The 27,711-nt window shown below is 35.7% G+C and overlaps 3 protein-coding genes and 1 long non-coding RNA gene across 6 annotated transcripts in view; 3 read left to right on the forward strand and 1 right to left on the reverse strand.

The window, feature by feature from the left end:
* LOC101741222 (uncharacterized) overlaps nt 1-6,666 on the forward strand; it is a 109,052-nt gene extending 102,386 nt beyond the window's left edge. For both annotated transcript variants that reach the window (XM_012694368.4, XM_021351012.3), the window contains exons 3-6: nt 295-929; nt 1,569-1,878; nt 3,857-4,175; nt 5,207-6,666. In XM_012694368.4, the coding sequence (XP_012549822.2) occupies nt 295-929; nt 1,569-1,878; nt 3,857-4,175; nt 5,207-5,609 (1,667 nt within the window). In that variant the 3' untranslated portion in view covers nt 5,610-6,666. The remainder of the gene's footprint in view (nt 1-294; nt 930-1,568; nt 1,879-3,856; nt 4,176-5,206) is intronic.
* Nucleotides 6,667-7,075: 409 nt separating this feature from the next.
* LOC101741448 (sideroflexin-2) lies at nt 7,076-16,774 on the reverse strand. Its single transcript, XM_004930631.5, has 9 exons — nt 16,430-16,774; nt 15,745-15,905; nt 15,061-15,231; nt 13,465-13,666; nt 11,915-11,993; nt 11,312-11,399; nt 10,848-10,973; nt 10,146-10,193; nt 7,076-9,047 (listed from the first exon to the last, which is right to left on the reverse strand). Exons 2-9 carry the CDS (start codon nt 15,900-15,902, stop codon nt 8,936-8,938), a joined length of 984 nt encoding a protein of 327 aa, XP_004930688.1. The 5' UTR covers nt 15,903-15,905; nt 16,430-16,774; the 3' UTR covers nt 7,076-8,935.
* Nucleotides 12,282-15,497, forward strand: LOC134201101 (uncharacterized). Its single transcript, XR_009976287.1, has 2 exons — nt 12,282-13,070; nt 15,035-15,497. It is a non-coding gene; the product is annotated as an uncharacterized LOC134201101 (long non-coding RNA).
* A 5,889-nt stretch (nt 16,775-22,663) lies between the features above and the next one.
* LOC101741590 (PWWP domain-containing protein 2A) lies at nt 22,664-27,130 on the forward strand. 2 transcript variants are annotated; one of them, XM_004930633.5, is made up of 3 exons: nt 22,664-22,856; nt 22,945-24,052; nt 24,488-27,130. In XM_004930633.5, the coding sequence occupies exons 1-3, from the start codon at nt 22,705-22,707 to the stop codon at nt 24,641-24,643; spliced, it is 1,416 nt and encodes a 471-aa protein (XP_004930690.1). In that variant the 5' UTR covers nt 22,664-22,704; the 3' UTR covers nt 24,644-27,130. The 2 variants fall into 2 exon arrangements, with proteins under 2 accessions (XP_004930690.1, XP_004930689.1); XM_004930632.5 differs by having other exon boundaries at nt 22,665-22,856; nt 22,945-24,241.
* The last annotated feature ends 581 nt before the right edge of the window (nt 27,131-27,711 follow it).

The raw sequence follows: 27,711 nt of genomic DNA on the forward strand, positions 1-27,711 counted from the left end.
TTTCTACGTATTAATAGTAATGTAGAATATATGTACTAACGAACTATTTTACATGAAAAAATCATTTGGATGTTCTGACGTGCAGAAACGTACTACAAATGTACATAATATTTACATTGCTACATAATTAATTTGTATTCGTAAGAATAAATATTGTAGTATTTCTGTAGATTCGCTAATTGTGTTTCAGAAAATGTTCTAAAAAATGGAACGCGATTAACTTTCTCCTAAAATACCGTGTCTATAGAACACGTCAACAGAAGATGATTATAATTCTTTAACTACCTATTACAGGTGAGATCAGATCGGCATTAGCACCAAGAAAACCGGAGCGAACAGCCAGCATGCGGGAGAGGGAGGCTCATTTAGAACTCCCGAAACGACGAACGCAAATAGACGACGACAAAGACGAGCCAGACGACGGACCCCATGAGCTTGTGCAGGCCACAAACGACCCAGTCATCCACAGCTACGACGATGTATACCACAACTCCAAATACGACGAAGAGAATTGCGACTCCGCAAAGAACAGCGACAGCGATTACGAATACGTCCACCACGCCAGATCCAGTTCGCCGGAATGTGACGCCGGCATGAAGCCAAGAGACGCGGACGAGAGCAAAAACCCGAAGAAGATTGAGAACAAAAGCAACGACTTCCCAAAATACAATGGCTTCAATCGATCCTCGCTGCCGTACTGCGGTAGCGAGACGGAATCCGAAATATATTCGCCTTACAGCTTCTATTGTTCGACGGACAACATTGACACAGCCAACCATGAAGAGTATCAAAACGATTTGACTCCGAAGACCACAACTAACAAACTCAGAGTGCGGAAAGGCAGGAGCGTGGTGCACAGAAACTTGGAGGACAATTACGGTGCAGTCGTTATTGCGAATCACGAAGCTCTGGCGCAGGTCTTAGAACAGGTAATTTAATACGTTTATCTCGCAATGCTGGCCTAGTTGCGTACTAGATTGGCTGCGGTTACGAGCAATTTATCTGTCTGTTTTAGGCCTATGTTTATTTGTTTAAAGCTAATTAAGTATTTCGCAAAATTTTCAAAGACGTCGTCGTGGCCTAAAGGATAAGACGTCTGGTGCATTCGTATCTAGCGATGCACCGGCGTTCCAATCCCGCAGGCGGATACCAATTTTTCTAATGAAATACTTACTTAACAAATGTTGACTTGATGTTGATGTTGATTGACTTCCACGGTGAAGGATAACATCGTGTAATAAAAACCAAACCCGCAAAATTATAATTTGTGTAATTACTGGTGGTAAGCACTCTTTTGAGTCCGCATCGGTAGCTACCACCACCCTGCCTATTTCTGCCGTGAAGAAGTAATGCGTTCCGTTTTGAAGGGTGGGGCAGCCGTTCTGACCATACTGTTGACTCGGCTAGTGTATTCATAGTTCGATATTACGAAATAACAGAACATCAAATGAATTCCTGAAGCACCTAAAATGCAGCCAAAACCTTTTATTTATAAACACAACTCAACTATACATACCATACCATATAAGCAATAAAAAATACTACTAAATCTCGAATTGGTATCGCAGGTTCAGCAGAGTGCGACAATGCAGCCCTCGCTACGAGGTTTAAAAGCTTGCACAAATCTCCGTTGGAGTGATTTCACGGTGCAGCCGAAGTCGTCCGTCAAGGCCGGCAGGAGAATATTCTGTCCGGCCGTGTGGAACTCCAATAGTCCGGTCAACGTGACCCTCATGCTGTACAAGGAGCAGATGGCCTCGCAGATCGTCTGCCAGCAGTCCGTGCAGCCGCAGACGCTGAGTCTAAATGCCATTACCGAGTTCTGTGATTTGGTACCCAGACAACAGTTTGGCGAAGACGGAGACGATTTAGTACAAGGTAAGGACCTTTGTTCAAAAATTTGCATGACATTTTTTTATTGCTTAGATGGGCGGTCGAGCTCGCAGCCAACCTGGCGATATGTTATTGGAGTCCAAAAACTATGGAGGGTAGAGGGTAAGGAGAACCGTCTCTGTGTGTGAAAAAGTGTCCGATAAATCTGCTAAATAAGGGTGGCGCTACAGTAGCAAACGGGTAAATTTTAAAAAAGGCGCTGAAAGTTATTAGAATAAAATAGAGAAATAAAAAAGGACGAAAGAACTGTAAGCACTACAAAATCACAAAAAGTAATTTATTTAAAGCTGATAAGAAAATGCAATCGATGTCTCCACGTTTTACCACAGCAATAATTTGAGGTTATATTGACGAACTTAGTTTGGACTACGTAAACATGTGAAGTCTTCTATATTACATTGTCACTAACTACTCTAGTCATTAAATATATAAAATTTCCTAACTCAGCATACTTCAATCAGTTAACAACTGCTCAATTCATATCATACCCTGTGCCTATACTAGCGCCATTCTGGACAACTTTTGAACTGTTATTTAATGCTGAAAGTGGGACACTTTCAAACTTCTCCCATATTAGATGGTTCACCTTACCTCTACCCTCCATACCAAAAACGTTTACAATGTAAATGCGCCACCCACCTTGAGATATAAGTTCTAAGGGCTCAGTATAGTTACAACGGCTGCCCTGGCCTTCAAACCGAAACGCATTACTGCTTCACGGCCCAGATAAGCAGGATGGTGGTACCTATCCATGCGGACTCACAAGAGATCCTACCGCCACTTAGACGTAAGGACTGTTGACAAAGTCAATGTGTGTAATGTGATTGTCACACCAATCGTGCGGATTATGTCTTTCCTACGCAACGGACCTAAAAATTGTGCTGTAGGTATATAATGTAATATTTGGCTTCATAGTATCTTGGTGGCCTAAGTCTTTGACTGATTATACCATGAATACAAATTCAGTCCCTAACCGCAGTGTACAATTATGTTAAATATATTTGGAGTCTAGATATCGTGTTTCCGACGCCTTTATTACAAGTTAAATTTCGGCTTGGGTTGATGTGTTCGGAACGCTAAATATATAGTAATTGATAGAACAAGCAAAATATTACATAGAACTGATTATATTTATGTGAAATCTGGGTTATCTTGGTCAATATTAAAACAAACTGGTTATCCTTCAAATCGCTAACACAATTTAATCGAGCATAAAATAACATTAGATATGTTAATAACATTGACGATTTAATTATGAAATGAACAGGTTTAGTTCGTAAACAACTGGAATATTAAAGGATGAAGGTCGCTCGGCAATTATGGGTTTTGTCCGTTCACTTTTATACAAGGCGAGTTTTACATTCGAAAACCTTATTACATAATTGAATCAATCGCAATGCTTCTAAGGTATATGTGCATAGATATTTAGTTAGGCCGATGTGTGACGAATCATAGAAATATCGCCACTGCTCTTACAAAACATGATTAACAGGTCACCAGAGAATGTACAGCAATGTACCCTCTGCATTACACCAGCTATTGCTATGTCCAACCAATACTTACGCACATTCAAGTGTCCCGTAATCTTGCTTATTTCTGACACTATACATAAGACCTGTTTGAAGGGTGGGCATTTGAAATAGGAAAAGACACCGGATTAAGACCCTTAAATTAAAATAACAACGTGGTCGGTATATTAGATATCCGGTTCTTCGCAATGGGTCGCGTTTCCGATCCGGTGGTAGATTCTGCGAAGCACTGCTCTTGCTAGGGTCAGTGTTAGCATCACTCCGGTTTGAGTCCCGTGAGCTCACGTACTAGTTAAGGTTACGCTGAAATAGCCTCTCAAGGCTATCATCAGCTTAGGTAGAGAAAAAAAAAGATATCAGGTTCCTAGAATTTCCGACTTTTGTATACAACTCGGGCCAATGCAATATTCAACATATTTTCTTTTATATTCCAGCAACCATCGTGGTTTTGGCCCAAGCACAGGTGGACACCTTACAAAGCTATGGCCAAAGTCTTCGCTCCGTCGAAGCTCTTTCGACCAACTCCCAACTCGTGCCAACTGAACAGGTGCACGAAGCTATCTTCATGATGCTGCAACTGATCAACGGCCTCAAGTGCCTTCAGGCGCGAGGGGTCGAGGAAATCTCGGAGACTTTGTCCTCGTTCGTGGCGCTGAGGGAAGCCCAGGCTAATAACAACGTTCCGGACGATAGATTGACGTCACTCTCGGCTCCGAAGACCAACTGTTACGGGAGACTGTGTATTTTGCAAGGGTAAGTAATGGATTATACGTTGCAATCAATTTATGCGTCTTTTTTAACCGCAAAGGGCTATTCTGGCTTCACCTTGACAGGTGGGCTCACGGCGCTCAGCCTCAGAGGATTACTAACATCTGCTCTAGCAAAATAAATAAATAAAAGAGCAGTTTTTTTTATTGCTTAGATAGGTGGACGAGCTCACAGCCCACCTGGTGTTAAGTGGTTACTGGAGCCCATAGATATCTACATCGTAAAAAAGGAACCCACCTTGAGATATAAGTTCTAAGGTTTCAAGTTTAGTTACAACGGCTGCCCCGCTCTTCAAACCGAAACGCATAACTGCTTCACGGCAGAAATAGGCAGGGTGGTGGTACCTACCCGCGCGGACTCGCAGGGGGTCCTACCACCAGTAATTATGCAAATTAAAATTTTTTGCGGGTTTGATTTTTATTACACCGTACATCCTTCACCGTCGAAGTTAATCGTGAACATTTGTTGAGTACGTATTTCATTAGAAAAATTGGTACCCGCCTGCGGGATTCGAACACCGGTGCATCGCTCAACACGAATGCACCGGACGAGTTATCCCTTAGGCCACGACGACTTGAACGAGCGTTCAACCCAGCGGACGAGATTCGACCATAATAAAAAACACCTCAAAATCTAGATTCATTATATGCGTTAACATTTTCTTTTATTTTTGATGAGAAATAAAGTTATGTCCATTTTTCTTAGGCATAACACTAATTCGTAAAAAAAAAAACGTTTGACAAAAACGGGTACATATAACTCAACTGTTTCGTCTTTGTTTGAACAACATAAAAACGTTCACACTTCGAGTTAGGTTTTTAGATCGCTTGAGTTCCTATAGCCCATAGATATCCGTTATGCCAATGCCACAATTTCCCTATATTTTTATCCGACCTTTTCCAATTTACCATCAACAAACAAACTGCGGCTAACATCATACATTCATTGAGAAATCATTTCTCCAACAACCAACTCAAGGTTGAATCATGACTTCAATTGATAAAATTTCTTCGCAGACTGAGCAACGAGGCGAACTGCAAAACTGACGAACCTCTAAACTCCCTCTGCCGATGCGCAATAAGAGCACTCGAAACGCTCCTGCCGGGGGAGAAGCTCAGCCCACTCCTAAAAGAGGTCCTACAGGAGGAGCGTGCTGTATCGTTGAATCAGGCAAAGTCAGTTTTGGAATTCATGTTATGGGGGCCGTTGGACGTGGTCCAAGGTGTGCCGGTGGACGAGAGGGAGTTGTCCCTACAGCGCTGGCTGGACTTGGAGCGAGCCACGGTCTTACACGGTTTGGTCAGAACGAGGGTACAGCTGAACGTCTTCGAGCAACTGCACCTGATGTTCCTCGTTCGGTCCACGGCGAGGGCGATGTGCGACGCCTCCGTACTCCTAGAGAAGGCTAACGTTTATTGATAGTAACATTGATATTGGTCGCGCCACCGGGATTGACTTCGGGAGTACGAAATGTTATGTTCGATTGTCTACTTTCATAACACCATTAAAATAACTCAAAGTATGAGCGGAAGCGGTGTAGAAACATCTCGCTATCCTTTTCGCACTTAATGTTAGACTAATCGACATATTTTTCTGTTATTTGACAACTACCCCCGTCGCCACTTAAAAGGTTGATTAATAGTTTAGAAATATGTAACAAGACCACTATTTAGTTAAAAATGTTAAATTAACATATCAAAATCCCGCTGTTTGTCTCGGTCGCTACAGACTTCGTGGCACTCACCACGTCCGCCAATTATTGAGCTTTACTCGAATCGAACCTTGAAATGTACGTTTGATTTAGTTGTACGTTCTCAACAAATGCTGTCTAAGATACTAGCTGTCTGTGAAAACTTCTAGATATTAAAATCTCTTTTAGTCAACGTACATTCAAGGATCTGAAATTAATTTAAAAATCTAAATACAGGCACCCGGAAACTGATTCGTTAACTAATGACACTTATTGCAGTCAACTTTTTATAACACATCCATTCATTAAATCATTCTTTGGTTTACTAAATCATTCATTCGTTATTTACGTCGTTCATTCATTTATTAAGTCAGTCATTCGTTTCTTAAATCATTTATGAAATCACTCATTCGCTTATTAAATGATTCATTCATTTTTTAAATCTTTCATTCCTTAATTATATCGTGCATTCATTCATGAAATCTTTCATTAATTGATTTCATTAAATCAATGGACTTTATTAATGATAAATTTAATTGAACCGCAATATTGAGGTTTCCCTCGCGTTGGTGCCAACGCATAGAACTGAACACGGACATACTCATTCTTATTCCGGTGCCTTATTATTATATTGTATAATATTTAATGTTAAGTTAGTTTTTAGATCAAGAATTGTATAATTTATATTACACGTATATATACGAGCCTCTGATGAGTAGCTGTCAAGTTCAAATCATTATTTACCTATGTTAAGTGTTTCGATTAATAAAGTATACATATTACTTATCTTGCAATGGTTTTATTTGGTTAGCCACAACCGCAATTCGAATTTTGGTAATCTAATAATTTCGCTCTAACATCCTGTCAAGTATGAACGGGATAATAAAAAAAATTTAATTACTGTTCTAAGTTTTTGAATTACATTATTATTTTCTTCTAAAACTACACAGCATAATAAGGTAATTCAATTAAGGCTGTAACTGGTATGCGTTTATCAATTAAAAGAGTTTTAATAAAAAAAAGTTGTGTGTCGATTTAAAAAAAGTCATTTTCAGGTTTTCATACTTCCCTGTTCTTTGAACTAATCTTCAAATACGGTTTAACTAAATGCAGCCAGTTTATTGCCATTTTCACTTAGGGGATTTCATATGATATCTGCTTACAAAAATTCAGGTAGAGGAATTAAAACTAAACATTTATTTCTAATAATTTATTGTCTGTAATTCGCAACACACTAAAACCGATTCGCCTAAAACTATTATGGTACAAGGAATAATAACAAAAATCCGGAAAATATACCTCAGCAAATCTATGTTCTATGTTCTAAATAAAATGTAGTCTCACCTAATAAGTGTGGATACTAAGCTTTTGTATTTCACTTAAAAATGTCTTTATTCCCTGTACTATGTATTCATTAACAATAAAAATCAATTCCAATAGATTTAACAATCTGCAATACAGATTATGCAAACATGTGTTGCCAACACCACAATCGTAGATTCACTTCGCATATAATATATATTAGGTTTTAGATATTTATAAAACACATAACTAAATAAAATAGTAAAAAAAAACAAAAAACATTAGAAATTAGTCCAAAACCAAAAAGGAACCAAATTTAATACAAACTTGCTAATAACTATCTTTACTAAAGAATTTAGTAACGAACATAAGTATAAAGAGAAGAATTTTGTAATAAGTTAGCCTTTTTTAAGAAATACATGTCGGAATGTAAATTTAAAATTAAAAAAATATAAACCAACTCCATCAATGCCTCTATATAAAATAATTTAAAAAAAACATGGACCAGACAACGAATATACTTTTGTAAATTAATGAAGATGAAAACGAATCACCTAAATCATGATGCACTCACTAAATCATTTCAGCTTTGTTTAATGTAAAATCATTAGCATGAGTGTTAATTATAAATTCCAAATAATTGATCATTGTAATCAATGCGCTAATGCGCACTAATTGAAATGTCAGAGCACTTTTACACGTCATTCTTTATAGATTTGTGTTCTCACAGGAGGTTTGAGTAGTCCCCTGCAGCTGACGTCAATGAGCAACGGTGAGCACTCACCTTAGGACCTTAGACTCGTCGGTTTACGCAGTCAATATAATAAAAAAATTTTAGCTCTGTAAGCTTGGCATCGCTGTCAGGATTTAACTTGTTTTCATCATTACTATCAGTCATTCGTGCAACCAATCCATTGCTTTACATTGCTGCATTTGTACTATGGATAATTTCTAATTGATATACTTTCCTATTCTAGTTTCAAAAATTATCTAATTATTCTTACAGTACATTATTGCAAAATATGAAATTATACCAAAATTAATATTTTCACACCGTTTGCATAAAAAAATACAGGCAAGCAAATATTATAGAGATTATTAAAAAAAATACTAAAAAAAATAACAGATCTACCATATAAGGTATTCGAATAATAATACTCATTTAGAAGTAGAATCACAGAGAAGTAAATTATTTTTCTATTAAAATAATACAATAAACATTTATACTGTTAGAGAATACTTCATTTACATAAAATACTATATGATTTAATTTAAAAAAAATGCAAAATATAAAATAAATACATTTAACTAATACCTTCAAGTAAATTAATTAACTTTATTGAGGTACGTGTACAGAATGAAATGGCAATATTATCAAATTAATAATGGCAACATAAACTTAAAATTGCTGGCACAAAGCTCCCAAGAATATATTATATTCTCTTTAACTTCAAAGATGCAATATGAAGTATTACTTACTGTATTGCAAATAACAAATTATAGTTTGTCAAATATAACTTGAAACATGGTACAGTTGGCAGAGTGAGGTTCCTATTGTTTCAAAAAAATTAGTAATAAAGTTTGTTTTTAGTTTCAAATCTTAAAAAAAGCGGTACCATTTTGCACAGATTATCCGAGCCTCTGTTCAGCCTGGTGCTAGTGTTGCAAGACAAATGAGATTCCAAAAATCAAATAAAACTTTGTAATGAAATTCTTCGAAACGGATCAACAAATTATACTCACGAATACTAATCTACAAGCCCTTGTTGAAGTAGACGTATGGCGGTGGACTACCGCCTGTGTTTCTCAATATTTCTTCATAATTATCTTTCTCTAAACGTTTTATTGTGTCAATGGAGAGTTTGCTGTAAACAAAATAATGTGTTAGTATTTTTTATTGCACTAGATGATGGACAGGATTAATTGAAAATTACGCGGACGGAGGAGTATGAAATTCCCCTCACTTATAGAGAATATAGAGAAGGAGTGCAGAATGCTAATGTTTTTTTTTAAATTATGCATAAAAAATGTATTAAATCAATAAAAAAAACATTACACACACTACCATGTATTTGACACACAACGCATATATACTGTTTTGTTTATTGTCAAACTTTTGTTATTGTTTATAGTCTGTGGTCAAATTCAGAATAGATTAATATTGTGTGTCTTTAATATTATTTGTCTATAGTGTAGTCTTGGCGAGCTCTGTGATTATAGAAGTATAATAGTCTTTGATAATAGAACCATAATAATGTTCAAATTTATAATTTCAATTAATTAAAGTCGAATTTCGACTGCCACAATCATCATTCTCCTGCCCTTCTCCCAGTCACCTGGGATCGGCGCAACATATTTTCTCCTGCCATACTCCTCTATCATATACCATTTCTTCGCTCACTCCCCTCTTACACATATCGTCTTTCACGCAATCCATCCTTTTCTTCTTAGGTCTACCTCTTCCTCTATATCCTTCCACATTCAGAGTTAACACTCTTACCAACCTCATTTTAATTTCGTTTCATCACATGTCCGTACCATCCCAAACGCGCACTTCTCAACTTCTCTGTCACAGGTGCCACTTTCAGACTTCCTCTAACATATTCATTCCGTATTCTCGTTACTCCACACATCCATGGCAACATTAGCATCTCTGCTGCATGCAATCGCTTACCACTTTCGAATGCCACTAGTTTTTAATAAATATATAGAGCTATATTTGTTCCTTTGAAGACGACCGTCGTAGGTACGGGTGGAGGTTTTTCAGTGTCAGTAGTACCGAGGACGCGGCTAACCCTGGTCAGGGAGCATAGGGGGCGGTACACTTCGGATCTGGATGCTATGAGATGATGCTGTTACCGCACAGTATCCAGACACGAATGGCCTCTACTCCAGCATATCCAGCAACCCACATTAACTAATCATTGATCACAAACATTCAAACAAAAAAAAAAAAAACTAACCATTTCTGCGGGAATATCGCGCACGCAGTCGGCACCATGAACGTCAAGCTGAAATAAAAATGGAAGGTTTCATTGATCTAAATCTAAATGCCAAGTTAACTGTAAATATCAGCAGCGTGCTTTCTTCTGTTGGGAAGCTGGCTGCCGGTTCGATTTGAAGAGAGTGAGAGAGAAAAAGAGAGAGAGATTCAAATTCTCTTGATATCTCCTGAGATTGGTGGCGACATTTCCATTGTGATACCTATAAACCAAGTTAACCACATGACGCATATGCAGTGGCGTAGCGAGGGGGAGCAAAGGGGGAGAAAGGGGGCATCATGTCCTGGGCGCTACTCACAAAAGGACGCCAAATGGTCCACAAAACAAAAAAAAATCTGGATAATTTTTATTTTATTCTGTAAAATAAATCTTTTAAATTTAGTGCCAGCGTAATATAATAACACAGACTGATGTAAATGGAGGGATTTGATTCGAGCCCTACACCCCAGCAGAGGGTAACACAGGAAAGACAGAAGAAGAAGTAATATAATAAATGTTAATTCGTAAATAAAAAGAAAAAAGGAGCACTAATAGTCTAAATAAAAAGGGCGTTAAAAAGATATTGTACGCCGGGCGCGAGTTAAGCTCGCCACACGTAGGGAGGTTAACAGGGAATAATAGTAGAGAGGGTAATAATAGGGAGGCTCATTAGGGAGTACTCACAACATGCCCACAATGGCGGTCTGTATGCCGATGTGCGCCCACCGGATCCTCTGCATCCAGGGTTTCGGCTCCAGTTTCTCCATTATCACCGGCAGGAGCAGCATTCCCGGTGCGCACATTATGATCCTGGGGTTTTTTTTTAAAATAGTTTTTATCTTCTTTTATTCTCTCAGCCTTAACGTAAACTTTTCCAATTGTATTAAAGTGATATAAAAGCGAAAGAGAGATCTTCCATCAAACGGGTGATATTGCCCGGTAGACCGATGGTCCGAATGTTATTGTTCGAAACTTGTATATATGCAAGCTTATCTTGAAAATGTCGTAAACAAGATTGAGACATCTGTCAAATATCTTGCGTCCTATGATGGCTGCCGCCACAATTGATTGAATATTTCGACAAGAAAAGACAAGGATAGACAGGGACAGACAAGGATATACAAAGACAGACAGATAAAGAGCGTTACCGCGACGTGACGACTTGCGAGATCCCCTTGACGGGTGCGATCTGAGACTTCCCGATGACCCTCCCGCTCTCGTCAGAGACGTCCAGACCTGAACACACGCGCTATTTGAGTTTTAAGCTTCTAATTTCAGATACATATCGTTTCGAGAATAATTTAAGATTAACTTTTTCAATACTAATTTATAAATGAAATTTTATCGATAGACTATTTGGTTTAAGCAACATTTCGCTTAATACGCAACATTTATCTTTGTAATTTAAGGCCCCTTTTTATTTGGTATTAACATAAATAGTTCGATGTTTTTAATTGAACTTCAATTAAGTTTATCTCGTTCAAATAGCCGAATAAGTTTGGGCATTTAACATTAACATTATTATTTCTCATCCCCACAAAGATTCTCATCATTAACGCCCCCGCAACTGGTGTAGGGAGTCCAACACTCATATAAATATTAGCCTATCCATTATGTACATGTATTTTCTACATGGATACCAAGTTTCAAGTTATTCGGATGCACGGTTCAGTAGTTATAACGGAACATCCGTAAAAACCACTGTAGATTTAGGTATATATTAGTATAGATGTGTAAATTAACATAATTACCTAAAATGATTTCGTTCTGCCTCATTAGCGGGATGTTTACCCAGTTAGCGGCCGCCACCGCGACGAACGGCACAAAGCGCTGTTGGACACACAACGCTCCGTGAGCTCACACGTGCTCACACACAAAACTAATTAATTATTCATTGATTCAGTCACCGGACGATTCGGTCAGCAAGGTCGTGCGTCAGTCAAATGTTTTAATCTACCCGGTATTACACGGGCGATTAAGTATTCATTGATTCAGTCACCGGACGATTCGGTCGGCGAGGTCGTGCGGCAGTCAAATGTTTTAACCTACCCGGTACACGGGCGGAGGTTCTCAAACTTTTTTCGCCTTATAAAATTAAAATACTGATGATAATTTTTTTTTTTTTTTTTATTGCCCTTATAGGCAGACGAGCATACGGCCCACCTGATGGTGAGTGGTTACCGTCGCCCATGGACTTCAGCAATGCCAGGGGCAGAGCCAAGCCGCTGCCTACCGTTAAATTCGGAACTTGAAATTTAGAAGACATGTAGATTTGTGTTCGTCCCGTCGAAGCGCAAAGAATGATTCATAATAGTTGTTCGCAATTCTTTATACTGATTATACGACCACCATCACGTCCGGGTCACCAATTTAAGGTAATAAAAAACAGGAAGATGATATTGCATAATATGATATTGCTCTATATATCGACTGTCTATATGTTAGGAGCTTGTACAATACGCAAACTTATCTTGAAAATATTGTGACCACTGTTCAAGTTATTGTCAAATACCCTCTATTTTACGATAACTACCGCTACATGTCAACGACCTGCAGAGACGTATTCCCAATTTTTTTTAAATTTAAACTTGTACATTGCTTAAACTATTTCGCTCCGATATTCATCACGCCTTCAAGGAATCTGGGTATTTAATTGCATGCTTCCACCACAAGTTACTTGTGAATATCGTTATTTTAACAACAGGAATAACCGAACTCAAATAGAACAAGCATATCTACTGGGAACCTTTAAAACACAACATGGACTTCAAAGGAACACACGGATAAAACTTACTTATCTATTTAATGGTGACATCTGAAAATTATTGAGATATTGTTTCAGTATCTAGACAAATACATAAATGTTTTATGAAGACCTAAGAAATTTTCGGTACCAGCTAAGTTCAGGTACTATTTTCCAATTATCAGTCTGTAGTTGCATATAGCCACATGATTTCTACACGGCTTTACTATTTCTATTTCCTCTAGGTTAATAAATATTCACCAGATTCCACATCGAAAATAAAGACAATACTGCTACCCATCTTGAAACATGAAGCAAAAATCTCAATTATGATACATTCATCAGTCAATCGCTTCAAAACAAGTCACACTAATGACCATTTTGTATAACAATGCTCGTGTATACCATCGTTAACGTGCTATTCGATTTATGGATCCAGAGTGGACAACAATAGTTGCTTACTTCTCCGCAAACAATACAGGAAGTTCATAAGATAAAACCTCTGGTAGCATTTCACCATGGAGCCATTGCAATGAGTAATAAAAAAAAAGTACTCACAGCCAAAATAGGATTCTTCGCTCTTTTCTGAACACCGAACTTGAAGATCAGGGCCGTGGTCATGGCAGCTGATGTCGCAGACACGTATGCCACTCCCATCTGTTTGGTGGTTAGGGGAGAATTGGCATTCCTATTTGTGTAGTTTACTAGAGCATTGAAAGACTGGTTCACCCATTGCCAGAAGACTACGGCTGTTGCTGTTCTGAAAGAGTTGTTTTATTGCCGTTGAACTTAAAAGAAACTAAAGTTCATCTTATTGTAATTGGTTACCGTTGTTTGCAGACTCTAGGAACACTAAGGAAAACGCAGTAGCCTATCACTCTAACTAAAATAGGACTATTTATAGTGCTGCAGTACAGTCAAGAAGGGTAGTTCATTATTTATTTATTTATTTATTTCAGTGTCATATAGAAACGAAATATGGTAATGCAATCTGATTTAATGCAATGATTTCAGATAATTAGGACCAAAATATACTTATATCATCCAATGAAGATTATTATACAATACATTCTATAATCATCATAATATTAAAGTGATTGAAACCATCCTGACAAATTTAAAATACTCTGTTTCACATTTCCAGATTGACATGATATTATCATGAAAGCAATTTAGGAATTTTTAACATTCATCCTTTATTTTATCCTGTTTTATGCTTAAGCTTTTAAAATAAAAAGCACTCATTACCATTGTCATGTATTAGAAAAATATTATCACAGACTATGGAGACTCATAGATGTAAATAAGTAAATAAATGAATGAAAAAAAGCTTTTAGGATTCTAGTATTACTTTTCTGAAGCCATTAGATTCTGTGATAAACCATGTTTATGTTAAGTAGCACTATGTGAATAATTTGAAGAGTAAGAAAACAAAACAAAAAAATATGTAGCTCAATTCAACCTAGTGTTTCAAGGTGGATAATAGATTTGAAATTGTAGTGTTCATGGTATTTAAGAATTAACAGATAAGCACCAGATAAGCCTTCTACAATAGTAAAAAAAACCTGAAACCTTTGACCCTTAAGAAGCATACTTAGATCCTGACTATAATATTACAATGAGAGCAAATCTTCATCTACTAGTATGTAAATATTTTGTCATTTATTTGCTGCTCAAAATAAGATACATTGCCAAGAATGTTTCACATTGCATATGACGAAGTTCAACGAGAGCATAAACACAATGACATTGTATTCAGTTATTGTTATTGCAAATTGAATGACAATGCCAAAACAATGAATGCTTTGATTAGGTTCAATTGAAATCTAATGTGGAATATATCATTGGAAACCCCTTCAGTTCTCTAAATTATTATTTAAATAATTTTTTTAAATAAATATAGTCAAAGTCATCACGAAAGTAATGTCTGTGCAAGACTAATGCCCTATTGAACTGCTTCGAAATGATGCAGAAATAAAATATTGTAAATAATTAATTTTATATTTATCATTCATTTTATGTGTATTTAAAACTACACCCTAGAAATTTTTATGTTTATTTAGTCAATCCATAAACTATATTTTTATTCTTAAGAAGACTACAGAAATCATCCTCATATTAATTTCAGGGGACTTTACAATGTCAAAAGCTCACCTGTACCACTGTAACATAGCACCGGTAATAAGACAACCGCCTGGCATTTGGAATGACATTCTACCGAAAACATTCTGCAGCTCCCCGCTGTCTGGATGGAATGCTGATTCATAAAGCTGTTTCGCCTTAATTACTTGCTCTAATTTTGTCCCTGGCTGCTCACGACCTGCTCTGAACATTGAATTAGAAAAATATGATCAAATATGTAAAATTAATATTGCCTTTGTTTGTATTATATATACTTCAACTTTCTACTCAATCGTAAATGCTACTCATATGTCTAGTAAACCAAACAACATTTAATATAACAATATTTACAGTTAATCTCCCATTTTATTGTTATTGGTCTGTGACCACAAAAAAAGTAATATTCAAAATGTCAAGAATAGTAATATGACAAATAAAAATGCAATATTAAACTAGACAAGTACTTTTCATTTGTTTTTTAATCGTTTTGGAAAATATGACTTGATAACAAACATATATACAAAGGTGTGCTCATTGGGGGCTTTACACACCACAACAAACCTCATCGAATAATGTTTTCTTTATTTATCAATTTAAGATCAGCCATTGGCTTTAATTAGGATATATCGCTCCATTTGGCAGTTAAAAGTTGTTCCAAAATGGATCTTTTTCTTGATGTTGATTACTTTTTTTTCTATAAATAAATTTAATACTTACTTGTAGTTTAGATATAATTCTTTAGCTTCATACAGTTCTTTCTCAGAAGCCATTGACAGCAGTGGATTGGAAATGAAGGCAAAATGTCGGAACCTTCCCACAAATGTGCTCTGGTCCCACAGTGGTTGGGTGATGTCTATTCTCTTTTCTTCAGGCATTTTCTTCAGCAAAAAATAAAAATTTAAACACTCACTTTACATAGTTATATACTGATTTTTTATTTTTTTTTATTGTTTATTTATTTTTCACTATAGTACATTTATTTAGTAAATAATTAATTCCTATAGATGTGATGATTCATTTTTAATGGTTCTAAATATCTAGTATTATTTATTTATAAAATATAAAAGGTATGTATGTATGTATTTGTGGTTTCATGAACAATATTTTTTTGGGTATCTTTATCTTAGGCAGCCAAGTTTACAGCCCTTCTGCCGCTGAGTAGTTACCGGTATTAATGGATTTCAGTAATGTCAGGAGTATAGCTGAACCGCTGCCAAAGTTTAACATTTAAAAAAAACATCTTATTGACAGTGGGCAATTTGCTCTATTTCTTTGTCAATAAAGTTAAGAGCTGCGAATAGCGAAAATTTCTAATGGCAAATTGCAGTTAATTGATTATATAAGTAAAATGATCACCACCAAAAAAATTTCAGTACTTAAATGAAATATTGGTTGAACTTACATTTTTTTAAGTTACGGCACTAAAATGGAAAGTCAGTCGTTTTAAATTAAACTAAAACACATACATACAAGTTTTATTTTATTTATTGCACTTTACGTTCACGTTCGAACAGATGTTTAGCAAAATGTAAAAAAAAACACTTGATAATTATGACATTTGACAAATCATTCAAGTTTTTTTTAAATAGTACTGACCAAAGCTACCGACAGTGTCGAACAGTGATCACAACGGGTGCCACAGAACACTATTACTTCTAGCGAAGATGGGTGCGTTCCACTAAGCGTTCACAACCATCACGCTCACGACCGCAATTTTTCCCGTTCCACATACTTGTGAGCGTTACTGTCGTAAACTGAAGTGGAATGCATTTATAAAGCGTTTTGAGCGTGGAGGTAAATAATACAAACGGCGAGTTAATAAAAAGCTTTAAGAGGTTAGATTATAATCTGTAAGCCTTGAAAATAAACTTATTTAATTATTGTTTAAATCGATTTATATCTCACAGTCCACCTGGTGTTAAGCGGTTACTGGAGCCCATAGACATATACAACGTAAATGCGCCATCTACCTTGAGACATAATTTCTAGGATCTCAGTATAGTTACAACGGCTACCCCACCCTTCAAACTGAAACGCATTGCTGCTTCACGGTAGAAATAGGCGGGGTGGTTGTACCTACCCGTGCGGACGCACAAGAGGTCCTACCACAGTAAATTTTGCGGGTTTGATTTTTATTACACGATGCTATTCTTTCTGTTGGAGTTTGTATATTAAATGTAATGGCAGGCAACACTTGACACTTGATTAGATTTCGAATATTGGAATTAATTTAAATGTTTAAAAAACAGATCATTGTATTCTCGTAAGAAAATGTCATGACTTCTCATCTAGACACGGCATGAAAAACATGTAATAGTTTTATTAAAAAATATGAAGATAATAATTGTATTATGGTGTAAAAGTGTTCAAGCAATCTGCAATATAATTATAATGAAGCAGTTGTGTTTTTAAATAGCCCCTCATCACCTACAGAACCCAATCCCTTCAAAATGTAACCATCCAACAGGTTATGGGCCCAGACCAGAATTTATAAGGTAATATTTATTATAGTTTGCTGATTAAAACATCACCTACGCCTACAACATCACCATGGAAACGAAACTGTTTGTAAAAATTTTTCTTAGCAACCAATATGTAATGAATTTAATGAAAATAAAACCATTCAAAACAGAAAATTATTATAAGAGCATGAGATAAGGTAATGAAAGGGAGAACACTAACATAAGTAACGAATAAAGATAATCGTGAAGACGAAGTCGACGAAGTTCGAGCAGGTGCTAGAGGAAGATATGGAGTTAATGAAGTTCGAGAAGGTGATATAAATAATACTAATGGAGTGTAATGAAGTTTGAGAAGGTGAAATAGGAAGAAATGGAGAGTTAGTGGAGTTCGAGAAGGTGATATTAGAGAAAATAATACTAATGGAGTGTAATGAAGTAGAAATGCCGTAAAGTTCGAGAAGATGTTGTTAAAAGGCGAAATATAGAGAAACAAATGAAAATGGAACAAATGATAGCACATTAACAAATGAAAATCTGGTCATGGAAAACTTTGAGACTTTAAGTGTATTCATTTTAAAAAAAGTGAACTTGTGTTTCGGGAGAAATGGGTTAGTTTATAAGATTGATAGAGAAATTTAAATGCTATATGTATACAACAAGAGATATAACTAAAGAGACAAGGATAATTCATAAAGTAAGGGGGTGTTTTCAATGAATTCAAAATTAAGGGGGTGCTCTTTTTCAACAGACATAAACAATTAAGGGGGTGATCATAAAAATATATTTTTTTATTAATTATACTATAAATACAATAGATAGTCTAGCCGTGGAGGAAGTACACATTATTTGATACAAACATATTTACAGTCGTTTTTTAAAATCCTTTTGAGTCTCTTTTATAGTTTTGTTTTATTGTTGTTTTATAATAGATGTTAGGAATTTTGTTTGTGTTATATTAAAATAATTGAACGGATATGTAAAAAAAGTGGGAAAATTTAGGAAGTGAAAAAATTATAAAAGCTAATAGAAAGTTATATGAATAATGTAAGGTTTTATGTGTGATGTGAATTCAAGTGTTGAGTATGTTGAAGTTGAGCGAGGTTATTTGTTATGAGTTATGTGGTTTGTGAGAGGAGTTTAAGGTTATAGAGGTCGAGAAGGAGATAAAGGAGTTAAAGATTAAAGAGTCGAGAAGGAGTTAAAGGTTAAAGAGTCGAGAAGGAGTTAAAGGTTAAAGAGTCGAGAAGGAGTTTTAAGGTTATAGAGGTTGAGAAGGAGTTTTAAGGTTATTAAAGAGGTTGAGAAGGCGTTTTAAGGTTATTAAAGAGGTTGAGAAGGCGTTTTAAGGTTATTAAAGAGGTTGAGAAGGCGTTTAAGGTTATTAAAGTAAAGAGGTTGAGAAGGCGTTTAAGGTTATTAAAGTAAAGAGGTTGAGAAGGCGTTTAAGGTTATTAAAGTAAAGAGGTTGAGAAGGCGTTTAAGGTTATTAAAGTAAAGAGGTTGAGAAGGCGTTTAAGGTTATTAAAGTAAAGAGGTTGAGAAGGCGTTAAAAGTTTTAAATAAACTTGAAGAGTTTATGTAGGAAGTCGAGAAGGAGTTAGACTATTATAGTTAGGGTTTTATATAGTGAGTCAAGAGGGAAGTTAAGGTTGTATGGTTGTATGGTTGAATGAAAGTATATTTTTGATCGAATTGGAGTTGGAGAAGTAAGAAAGGATTAAAGGTAGCGACATTAAAGATAGTATTAAGTTTGAAAGGTAAAATGAATAGTTGTTGGTTGAATTGAGAGGGATTAAGTGGAAGTAACGGAATGTAAGTGGTTGTGAGGTTTTAAGGTATGTATGGAAAGTAATTCATTTATGAAGGTCAGGTTAGCGTTATTCTTTTTTGGTATTAAATTATAGACGGAGAAAAATGTGTGCAAGTGTTGAGGGGGTGTGTTGGAGTTTGTATATTAAATGTAATGGCAGGCAACACTTGACACTTGATTAGATTTCGAATATTGGAATTAATTTAAATGTTTAAAAAACAGATCATTGTATTCTCGTAAGAAAATGTCATGACTTCTCATCTAGACACGGCATGAAAAACATGTAATAGTTTTATTAAAAAATATGAAGATAATAATTGTATTATGGTGTAAAAGTGTTCAAGCAATCTGCAATATAATTATAATGAAGCAGTTGTGTTTTTAAATAGCCCCTCATCACCTACAGAACCCAATCCCTTCAAAATGTAACCATCCAACACTTTCACTGTGGATTCAATCGTGAACATTTGTTAAGTATCTACGTATTTCATAAGAAAAATTGGTACCTGCCGGCGGGATTCGAACACCATTGTATCGCTAGATACGAATGCACCGGTCGTCTTATCTTTTGGGCCACGACGACTTCAAATCTTCGTTATATCTATCTCCTATCTTCAGTGCTATTATCGTTTATCTTATAGAATTTATTCTAACTATGAATGGTAACCAGAGCTTATGGGTCACAACGAAAATACTAATATCAAACTTGAGATCTGAAGTGGAAGTATCAAATTTAATGATGACTGTCTCGTTTTACACCGGACACGTGACTACTTCCCGACAAAAATAACCAACCACCAGGCATCCCATAAATGTAAGCGTGAGTTGAATAAGTACACGTGTTAGGTATATACATGGAGGTATAGTACTTGTCTCGTAAAAGTAGTCCGCTTGTAGCAGAGCTAGCCCACCCGTCGTGACACTAGAAAAGCCTTTTTCTTTGAACCACCGAACAAAAAATGTAACTACCAGTGAGATTTCAGTCATAGTAGTAACGCTCAATATGCATATTCTTGGCATCCCATTCCCTTAAGCAAGAAGACCCACAAACTAAATATATATAAATCAGTCAGTCATCTCATCAGTCAAGATATGTCATAGATACTTAGGTACCTAGGTATAGCTTACGGAGTGTACAGGTAGGTACCTACCTAATCTTACATAAGGTACCTACCATAGAGTTAGTATTTAGGTAGTTATTTAGTAGGTAGGTACTTAATAACTCCATGGTACCTACCTACTTAAGCATAGCTGCTCCAATTTCTATGGAGTTAATAAGTCTATGCCAATTTCTTAATAGTACTTACAAGATGTACGTCTAAGGAACCATAGATAATACACTTAATATTTTAATAATAATAATAGTGAATTGAAATCGAATTTATGAAAATAATAATATTAAGATAATAATATTGAACTCCGTTCGCCACTACACACGGTCTAGTTGCTATTCTGAACTTTTAAGAGGTGCAATAAGAAATATTTCTGCTCACTTAGTAAAATGTCTACTAATGTGTTATACCTATATATTATTTATTTGGTATATTATGTTATATTATATGTATGTAACAATATACATACAGTTAAGGAAAATATGACAGATTTAAAAAAAAAACTTTATTGATATATTTACAATATATTCATTAGAACCATAACATACAATGTTTTAAGCGACTTTATATTCATATTACTTTTTTTTAATAGATTGCAGCTGATGGCGGTGTTTACAACACAGACCGCCAGTGGTTAGAATTCTAGAGTGAGAAACCTCCTCACGAGACGTGCCATATAAAGAATGACGGCTTTCTGCATCAAGTCCGTAGCTCAGCTGAAGAACGAAAATTTCATAAGGTGTTGGTCGATACTTTTTCCTTTCGTGCACCGACACAATTATGGAACAGTAGTAGTCAAATTTACATTCCATATGTGGTAATTTCCTGGCCAAACCTTTTCTACTTTCAGGAGGTTCTCGCGTGGAATTGTGATGTAAACCAACACTGCTCGACATGCAGACTTATCTATCATAAATTACAATATCAGGCTTAGTAGCGAAAATAGATCTATCCGTGAAAATAGATCGATCCTAGTAGAATGTAAAATTGTCATTTTCAAGAACTGATTATTATTAACTAGCGACTCGCCCTCGCTTCGCTTCGGAAACTGTAATTTATTATTGATTTCTCCACTATTTAATGGATGTTATTATACATATAAACCTTCCTCTTCAATCACTCTATCTATTAAAAAAAACGCATCAAAATCCGTTGCGTAGTTTTAAAGATTTAAGCATACATAGGGACAGACAGATATAGGGACAGAGAAAGCGACTTTGTTTTATACTATGTAGTAATACTATTATATTACTAATAAGCTACAGCCATAGAGTTAGTATTTTAACTTATTAACTCCATGGCTACAGCAGAATCAACCAAACAATATGTCAGTGCGATTTGTTGATGAATAATTCTAGCTTTTTTTTTCCTACCTAAGCTGGTAGCCTTGAGAGGCTATTCCAGCGTAACCCTAACTAGTAGGTGAGCTCACGGGGCTCAAACCTGATGACGTTGCTAACACGAACCCTAGCAAGAGCCGTGCTTCGCAGAATCTACCACCGGATCGGAAACGCGACCCACTGAGAAGATACGGCGAGAAACTCAGTGGGCTGGGTCTGAGAGTTAATTTACTCGTCGAGCCCTTCGTCGTAAGCGACGGGTTCGACGATGACGGTGACCAGATTGCCCCAAAAAGCTTACTGAAGCCTTATCGAGTGTTGGCCTACAATATGCCATGTAAGAACCCGATAAAACCTACCGTGTAATTCCTCCTTTTTCCGTACGGCAGTGTGATCCCGAACATTCCTATTAACTTTCGGTGTATATCAATTCCTATTAGTGGAGAATAAAGTAGAGAATTTTTACTGGTGGTAGGACCTCTTGTGAGTCCGCACGGGTAGGTACCACCGCCCCGCCTATTTCTGCCGTGAAGCAGTAATGCGTTTCGGTTTGAAGGGTGGGGCAGCCGTTGTAACTATACTGAGATCTTAGAACTTATATCTCAAGGTGGGTGGTGCATTTACGTTGTAGATGTCTATGGGCTCCAGTAACCACTTAATATCAGGTGGGCTGTGAGCTCGTCCACGCATCTAAGCAATAAAAAATAAAAAATAAAGAATAATGGAGTGAATATCGACGTTCCGATATTTGTATCATGTTCTGTCTTTTAGCTTTAGTTTTGCTTTTCTTTTGTTCTACGCTCTTCTGTCGTCTATAACCTATCTTCTGGAAGAAAACTTAGGTGCGATTGAGCCCATCTTTTGTGGAAAAATTTCGTGTTCAATATAAATAAATGAATGAAAACAACTAGGAACTGCCAACGGTATTTTTTTTTGGTGGCAGCCCTTAAAATATGGCGGCTGTCGTTCTAACAGCCGATATGACGATTGAAAAGAATTCTAAAATCTTAGTAAATGTGGAAGAGGCTTTAGCAGATTTATTAGTTGTGTCTTATTGCACTGACGATAAAAAATTTCAAGGTGTGCTCCTCGATTCCTCCAAAAGGTAGATATTAATGATAGAACGTTCTTACAAAATCGATTTTTTTTTGATAAAACTTCGAAATTGCGTTTTATTATTCGTATTTTTGCAGTAACTTACCTTTTGGGGTATACAGTCTACATCCAGCCTTCTCTAAACGAGATCTACCCACCGATGGAAAAGATAAACTGCATTCCGTTAGTCAAAGGTTCCTGTATCAGGATCCTGATTATGCTGGGGAAAACGGCGATCTACCGAAAAGACCAATGTCAAAGGGCAAAGCACAGGCGAGGCAAAAGATGACCGTAAGATTACGGCCGAGAAAAGTCTTATGTTCTAATTGCAAGGGGATATGTAACGAAAACAATGAAAACGTAGACGTGTCTAAAAAACGCAAATTAGACGATGACGAAGGCTGTCATTCTGAATCGTCAAAATCGCAGAATAAATATCTCAAGGGCAGCATGCTCATACCGAAACTATCGCGTCTAGAACCTAGCGAGATCGCGAGCTCTGTCAAAAGTACCAGCAAAAGTTCAAAGGCTAGTGAAAAACAAACTAATAAATTAAAAAACGAGAGCAGGGTACATACAACACAAGAAGTAACATTCGTTAGTGTTTCCAATGTAGATATCCAAGATCCCAAGGATGATAATGAAGTATCATTCACCTCTATGTTTTCAAATGCTAAAACATTAAAAATTTGTTTTGGTGAAGGTGAAGGTACTGTTGTAAAAATACCACCCCTATCTGGTGATTTCAATGAAGATTCTGGAGTCTCATGTGATATGACAAAACCAGAATTAAAAGCTGCTAAAAAAGCACTTAGGAAAGCCAAAAAACAAGCACGAAAAGGCAGTGAGAAAACACCACAATCATCAAAACATATGGGAGCTTTATCACCAAGGAACAGTGTCTCAAACAGCCCTTCTAGATCAGATAATTTAGAAAAGAAACATAAACACAGAGTCAAACATAAAAAGAAGTACAAAGCACAAAAGAAAGGTGATGAAAACACAAGCAAATGCAATGAAAGCAAGAGTATAGATTACTTTCGAAATATTAAAGACCACTGTATGAATCAGAAGCTATCAATAAATCTACGAAGACTGAGCAGTAACTCTTATGAGAAATGTGGAGAAAATGAAGTTACCGAGAGTGGGTCTGATGAATGGGAGAGTGAAACTGTACCAGAATTTCCTCCGACATCTACAGAGGGGGTGGGTAGTAGATTATTTAGGATTTCACCTGGGGATATAGTATGGGGCAAGGTAATTGGGTTCCCATGGTGGCCTGGCAGAGTTCTTAGTGTCACATCTGCATCCAGAGCACATGTAGCTTGGTTTGCATCCACTACATCATCATTAATGCCATGCGATAGTCTGAGCCCCTTTTTAGAGGATTATAAGGTGTGATTTGAGTTTTATATCAAAATAATACTAATATAAATTAACTTTAAATGGACCCTATACATTCTTCACATTTACTTCCATTAATCTACATGATTAAATTCAAAGAAATGTGTAATTAATTCACTTCTCTTAATAAATTTACCATAAACTTTCTTGGCTCCATGCTCTGTATGACTTGTTTTACTTTTAAATTAAACATTAAGAGTGAAAATATTTGACAACCTACAAATTTTATTATTTCAGCTACATTTCAATAAGAAAAAACGTGGACCATACAAAGAAGCCGTAAAACAGGCAACTTTAGAAGCGAAGAGGAATGAATCTCAATTGAGTGATCCCCTAGCAAGCCCAACACATTTAGCGACACTATCGCCAAGACCAATAGATGTGTTCTCTTAATGTAAGCGCCCGAATTTATTCAATTTCATGTGATATTTGTAGATATATATTCAATGGCTCATTTTCAACGGTTGAAAAATATAAAAATAATTTTTTTTCATAGCAACAATATTAAGTTCATTAGGTTATAAGGTAATAGAAGCTCGGGGATGTGCATAATAAATAAGTCTGTATCACAAACTTGTCAAGTAGGTTTATAAATTAAAATAGTTGCTAGTCCAGGGCAAACTTCATAATGACTTCACATGTATTAACTTCAGCAGGATTCACATGTTGTGTTGAGTTTTGATGGTAAATTAGAGATGCCCAAATATGGTATTTAAAATTAATCAAAAAACTAACTTTTTAAAATTAAAATAGAAATGAACTGTGTCGATTTAAAATACTGCTTTACTTTTGACAATGTAAAAAAACATTGTGTAACTATCTGATAAAACAACAAAAAAAAATTTTTAATTACTCATCTATACTATTACAGTGTTGAAGGAGATATAATTTCTTTATGTCCTTAATTCACAACCATTTAAATCTAAACTTGCTGACATGAAACCATGGGTTAAGTATTCCCAGATAGGTCTAAACTTAATATAGTGAATCAGTTAGTTTTTTTTCAGGAAAACAATTAGTGACATTTCCATTCTAAAGTACTAGAGTGACCCTTAGGATGGGAGAAAACTCCCAAAAGTGAAGATTATAAATCTCGATATGGTTAAGGAAGCATTTCTTGTAAAAATATACACCAATATTTCATGCAATTGTGTAATGGCCCTAACAAATTGGATTAGGTTTTGTGTTTAAAAAAGGTTAGCTTTTTAAAGTTTATCCATTTAAGTATCTTCCCTTGAAGAAACCGCATTTTTTTTAAACGCGATTTTACGTGATCACATGAAATGAAAAGTAAATATTCAGAAATCAATATTTTCTTTGCCTTTTGCATACTTTTTTTCCATGAAAATGTGTGTCTGAATTAGCCACACAGGGTGACCATCCAATCTGTGCTGATCGTTATTCTAATAATATACCTAAACATTATGTCACATGGAAGTTTAATCGAACTTCACAATAACTTCATAAGTTTTAAGATAACAATTAGTTATAAATGTTTGAAAATAAAATCATTCCTTTATTAATTTTCACTCTTGATTTTGACTCTTATCATAAAATGTGAAGCATATTTCACAATAACAACAATTATGCCTCATTACATTTGTTCCTGCTAGGTGCACGGTTAGGAATACGTGGGTTTTCCAGAGGCAATTTATTTTAATTAAAATCATGAGTGAAATTTTTGTTATTTAATTTTTAAGAATAATTATTATGACACATAGGTACCTATAATTTTTATCATTTTGTTAATGTTTTTACATTGCCATTTTATTATTTTTAAAAAAATCCAGTTTTAATATTGGTTCTTTTTTTTTAGATTTTAGCTAAAATTATTATTAAACAAGATTTATAAAGCTTGTGAAATTTTTAAAAACAAGTATTCAGATGTGGGATGCATTGAATACGTGCATAATGCAGACTATAAATTTAACCTTTAAAATATTACGATTGGTATAAACGTAGCATAAAAAACAGGTACTCTTTTGACAATAGTTTTTAACCGACTTTATTAAGGTTTTCAACCTAAGCAAACCACAAAAAATATGTATGTTGCGGTATGGCTGTACAAATAGAGTTCGAGTCTGTGATTTGTTACGGGCCGGTTTTCGTTTTGTAATTTTTATAGCCTAAAAGTATTTTCATATTTAAAATTTGCAGCTATGTATTTAAATTCAATGAAATGTAAATTGTAGATACGAATACCGCCATGTATAAATGTAAATATTAAAGAGTTTTATTTTATTGCACGATGTTAGTCGTATTTCAGTAAAGTCTGAACAAGGTAAAAGCGACAGGTTTTTTAACAGTACTAAAAGCTACAATTCAGGTTTTGATCTCGGTTGGTTGCGGTATTCGTACTGTGAGCTCCGGTGACCACATAACAGACGGACCGTGAGATAATTCGTAGTAGTTTAGACGCAGAGATAAATAAAATCGTGATTTTTTATTTGTTATATTGCATAAAACCGTAAATATTTTCTTGTAATTTATTTACTTCTGTCACTTTTACTTAGACATGCTTAAACATGATTGCGTGTTTAGAACTTTACTGTACCAAACTAATGTTTAGAAGTAATAAAATTTGCCAAAGATTACCTGTCTTTGTATCCACATTACAATATGGTGGAAGATAGTCATTTGTCATCAGGTGATGCTATTAATTAGGTGCCACATTAAATTTCCTGATGCAATAGTTCAGATCCTACTTACAATTCATTCTGCTTTTAACCTAAAAACATTTTTAATCTACGTAATGTACCTATGTTTTGTTTTTATGAGCTTTAAGAGCACAATGAATTGCGATAGACTAACTTAGTGTTTTTTGTGTATGATGCATAAAATTACAGGAAATGTATATTTAAAGTAAACGTTATTGGGTTCTTTTGTTTTTTTTAAAGTCCTTTGGTTTGGTCTGGGCGGTAGAGTGAATGAGGGGGAGATATCTTTAAATTAAAGAACTTTTGTTAAACACATGTATTGAGGGTAGGTAGTAGGTAGAATGTATTGAGCCTAGATGAGCTTTTGTAAAAGCTTTTGTAAAAGAGAAATAAGCAGGTCGGTTGTAACCGACCTGCTTATTTCTGCCACGAAGCAATCAGTCGTTCCGATTTTATTGGTGGTGAAGCCACTAAATAAAATACAATAAAATTTGTAGGTACCTTGACTGCATCTCTAGTCAAGTTGGGAGGCGATATTCTAGTCTTATTCTAGTACATACTTACCAAAAATAATCATTAAAATGTTTCGAAAAACTACTATGCTCATGTGCACATGTGCTTCTTCAAACGAGGCCTGCGGAAAGTACTCTGATGGCATCGACTTGATTACCTTTTGTGACTATGTGTAAAGATTCCGACACACTGTGCCGGCGACAGAGCCGCGCGCCAGATTTATGCCGATTAGCGGCTATGCAGCCGGCTTATACAAGCCGCCGTCCGTTCGTTTATTTCTGTTCTCATAAT

Source organism: Bombyx mori, chromosome 23 (genome assembly GCF_030269925.1).
Source record: "Bombyx mori chromosome 23, ASM3026992v2".
Taxonomy (NCBI): domain Eukaryota; kingdom Metazoa; phylum Arthropoda; class Insecta; order Lepidoptera; family Bombycidae; genus Bombyx; species Bombyx mori.

What these genes read in the sequence shown, in the direction of transcription:
- LOC101741590 (XM_004930632.5), top strand. Translation starts at nt 22,705, where the DNA reads ATGGCGGCTGTCGTTCTAACAGCCGATATGACGATTGAAAAGAATTCT. An exon ending in CTCCTCGATTCCTCCAAAAG is followed by an intron (nt 22,857 to 22,944) that starts GTAGATATTAAT and finishes GTATTTTTGCAG; the next exon opens with TAACTTACCTTTTGGGGTAT. An exon ending in CCTTTTTAGAGGATTATAAG is followed by an intron (nt 24,242 to 24,487) that starts GTGTGATTTGAG and finishes TTATTATTTCAG; the next exon opens with CTACATTTCAATAAGAAAAA.
- LOC101741448 (XM_004930631.5), bottom strand. Translation starts at nt 15,902, where the DNA reads ATGCCTGAAGAAAAGAGAATAGACATCACCCAACCACTGTGGGACCAG. An exon ending in GCTATGTTACAGTGGTACAG is followed by an intron (nt 13,667 to 15,060) that starts GTGAGCTTTTGA and finishes CAACTCTTTCAG; the next exon opens with AACAGCAACAGCCGTAGTCT. An exon ending in GCGATATTCCCGCAGAAATG is followed by an intron (nt 9,048 to 10,145) that starts GTTAGTTTTTTT and finishes TTTTGTTTACAG; the next exon opens with CAAACTCTCCATTGACACAA.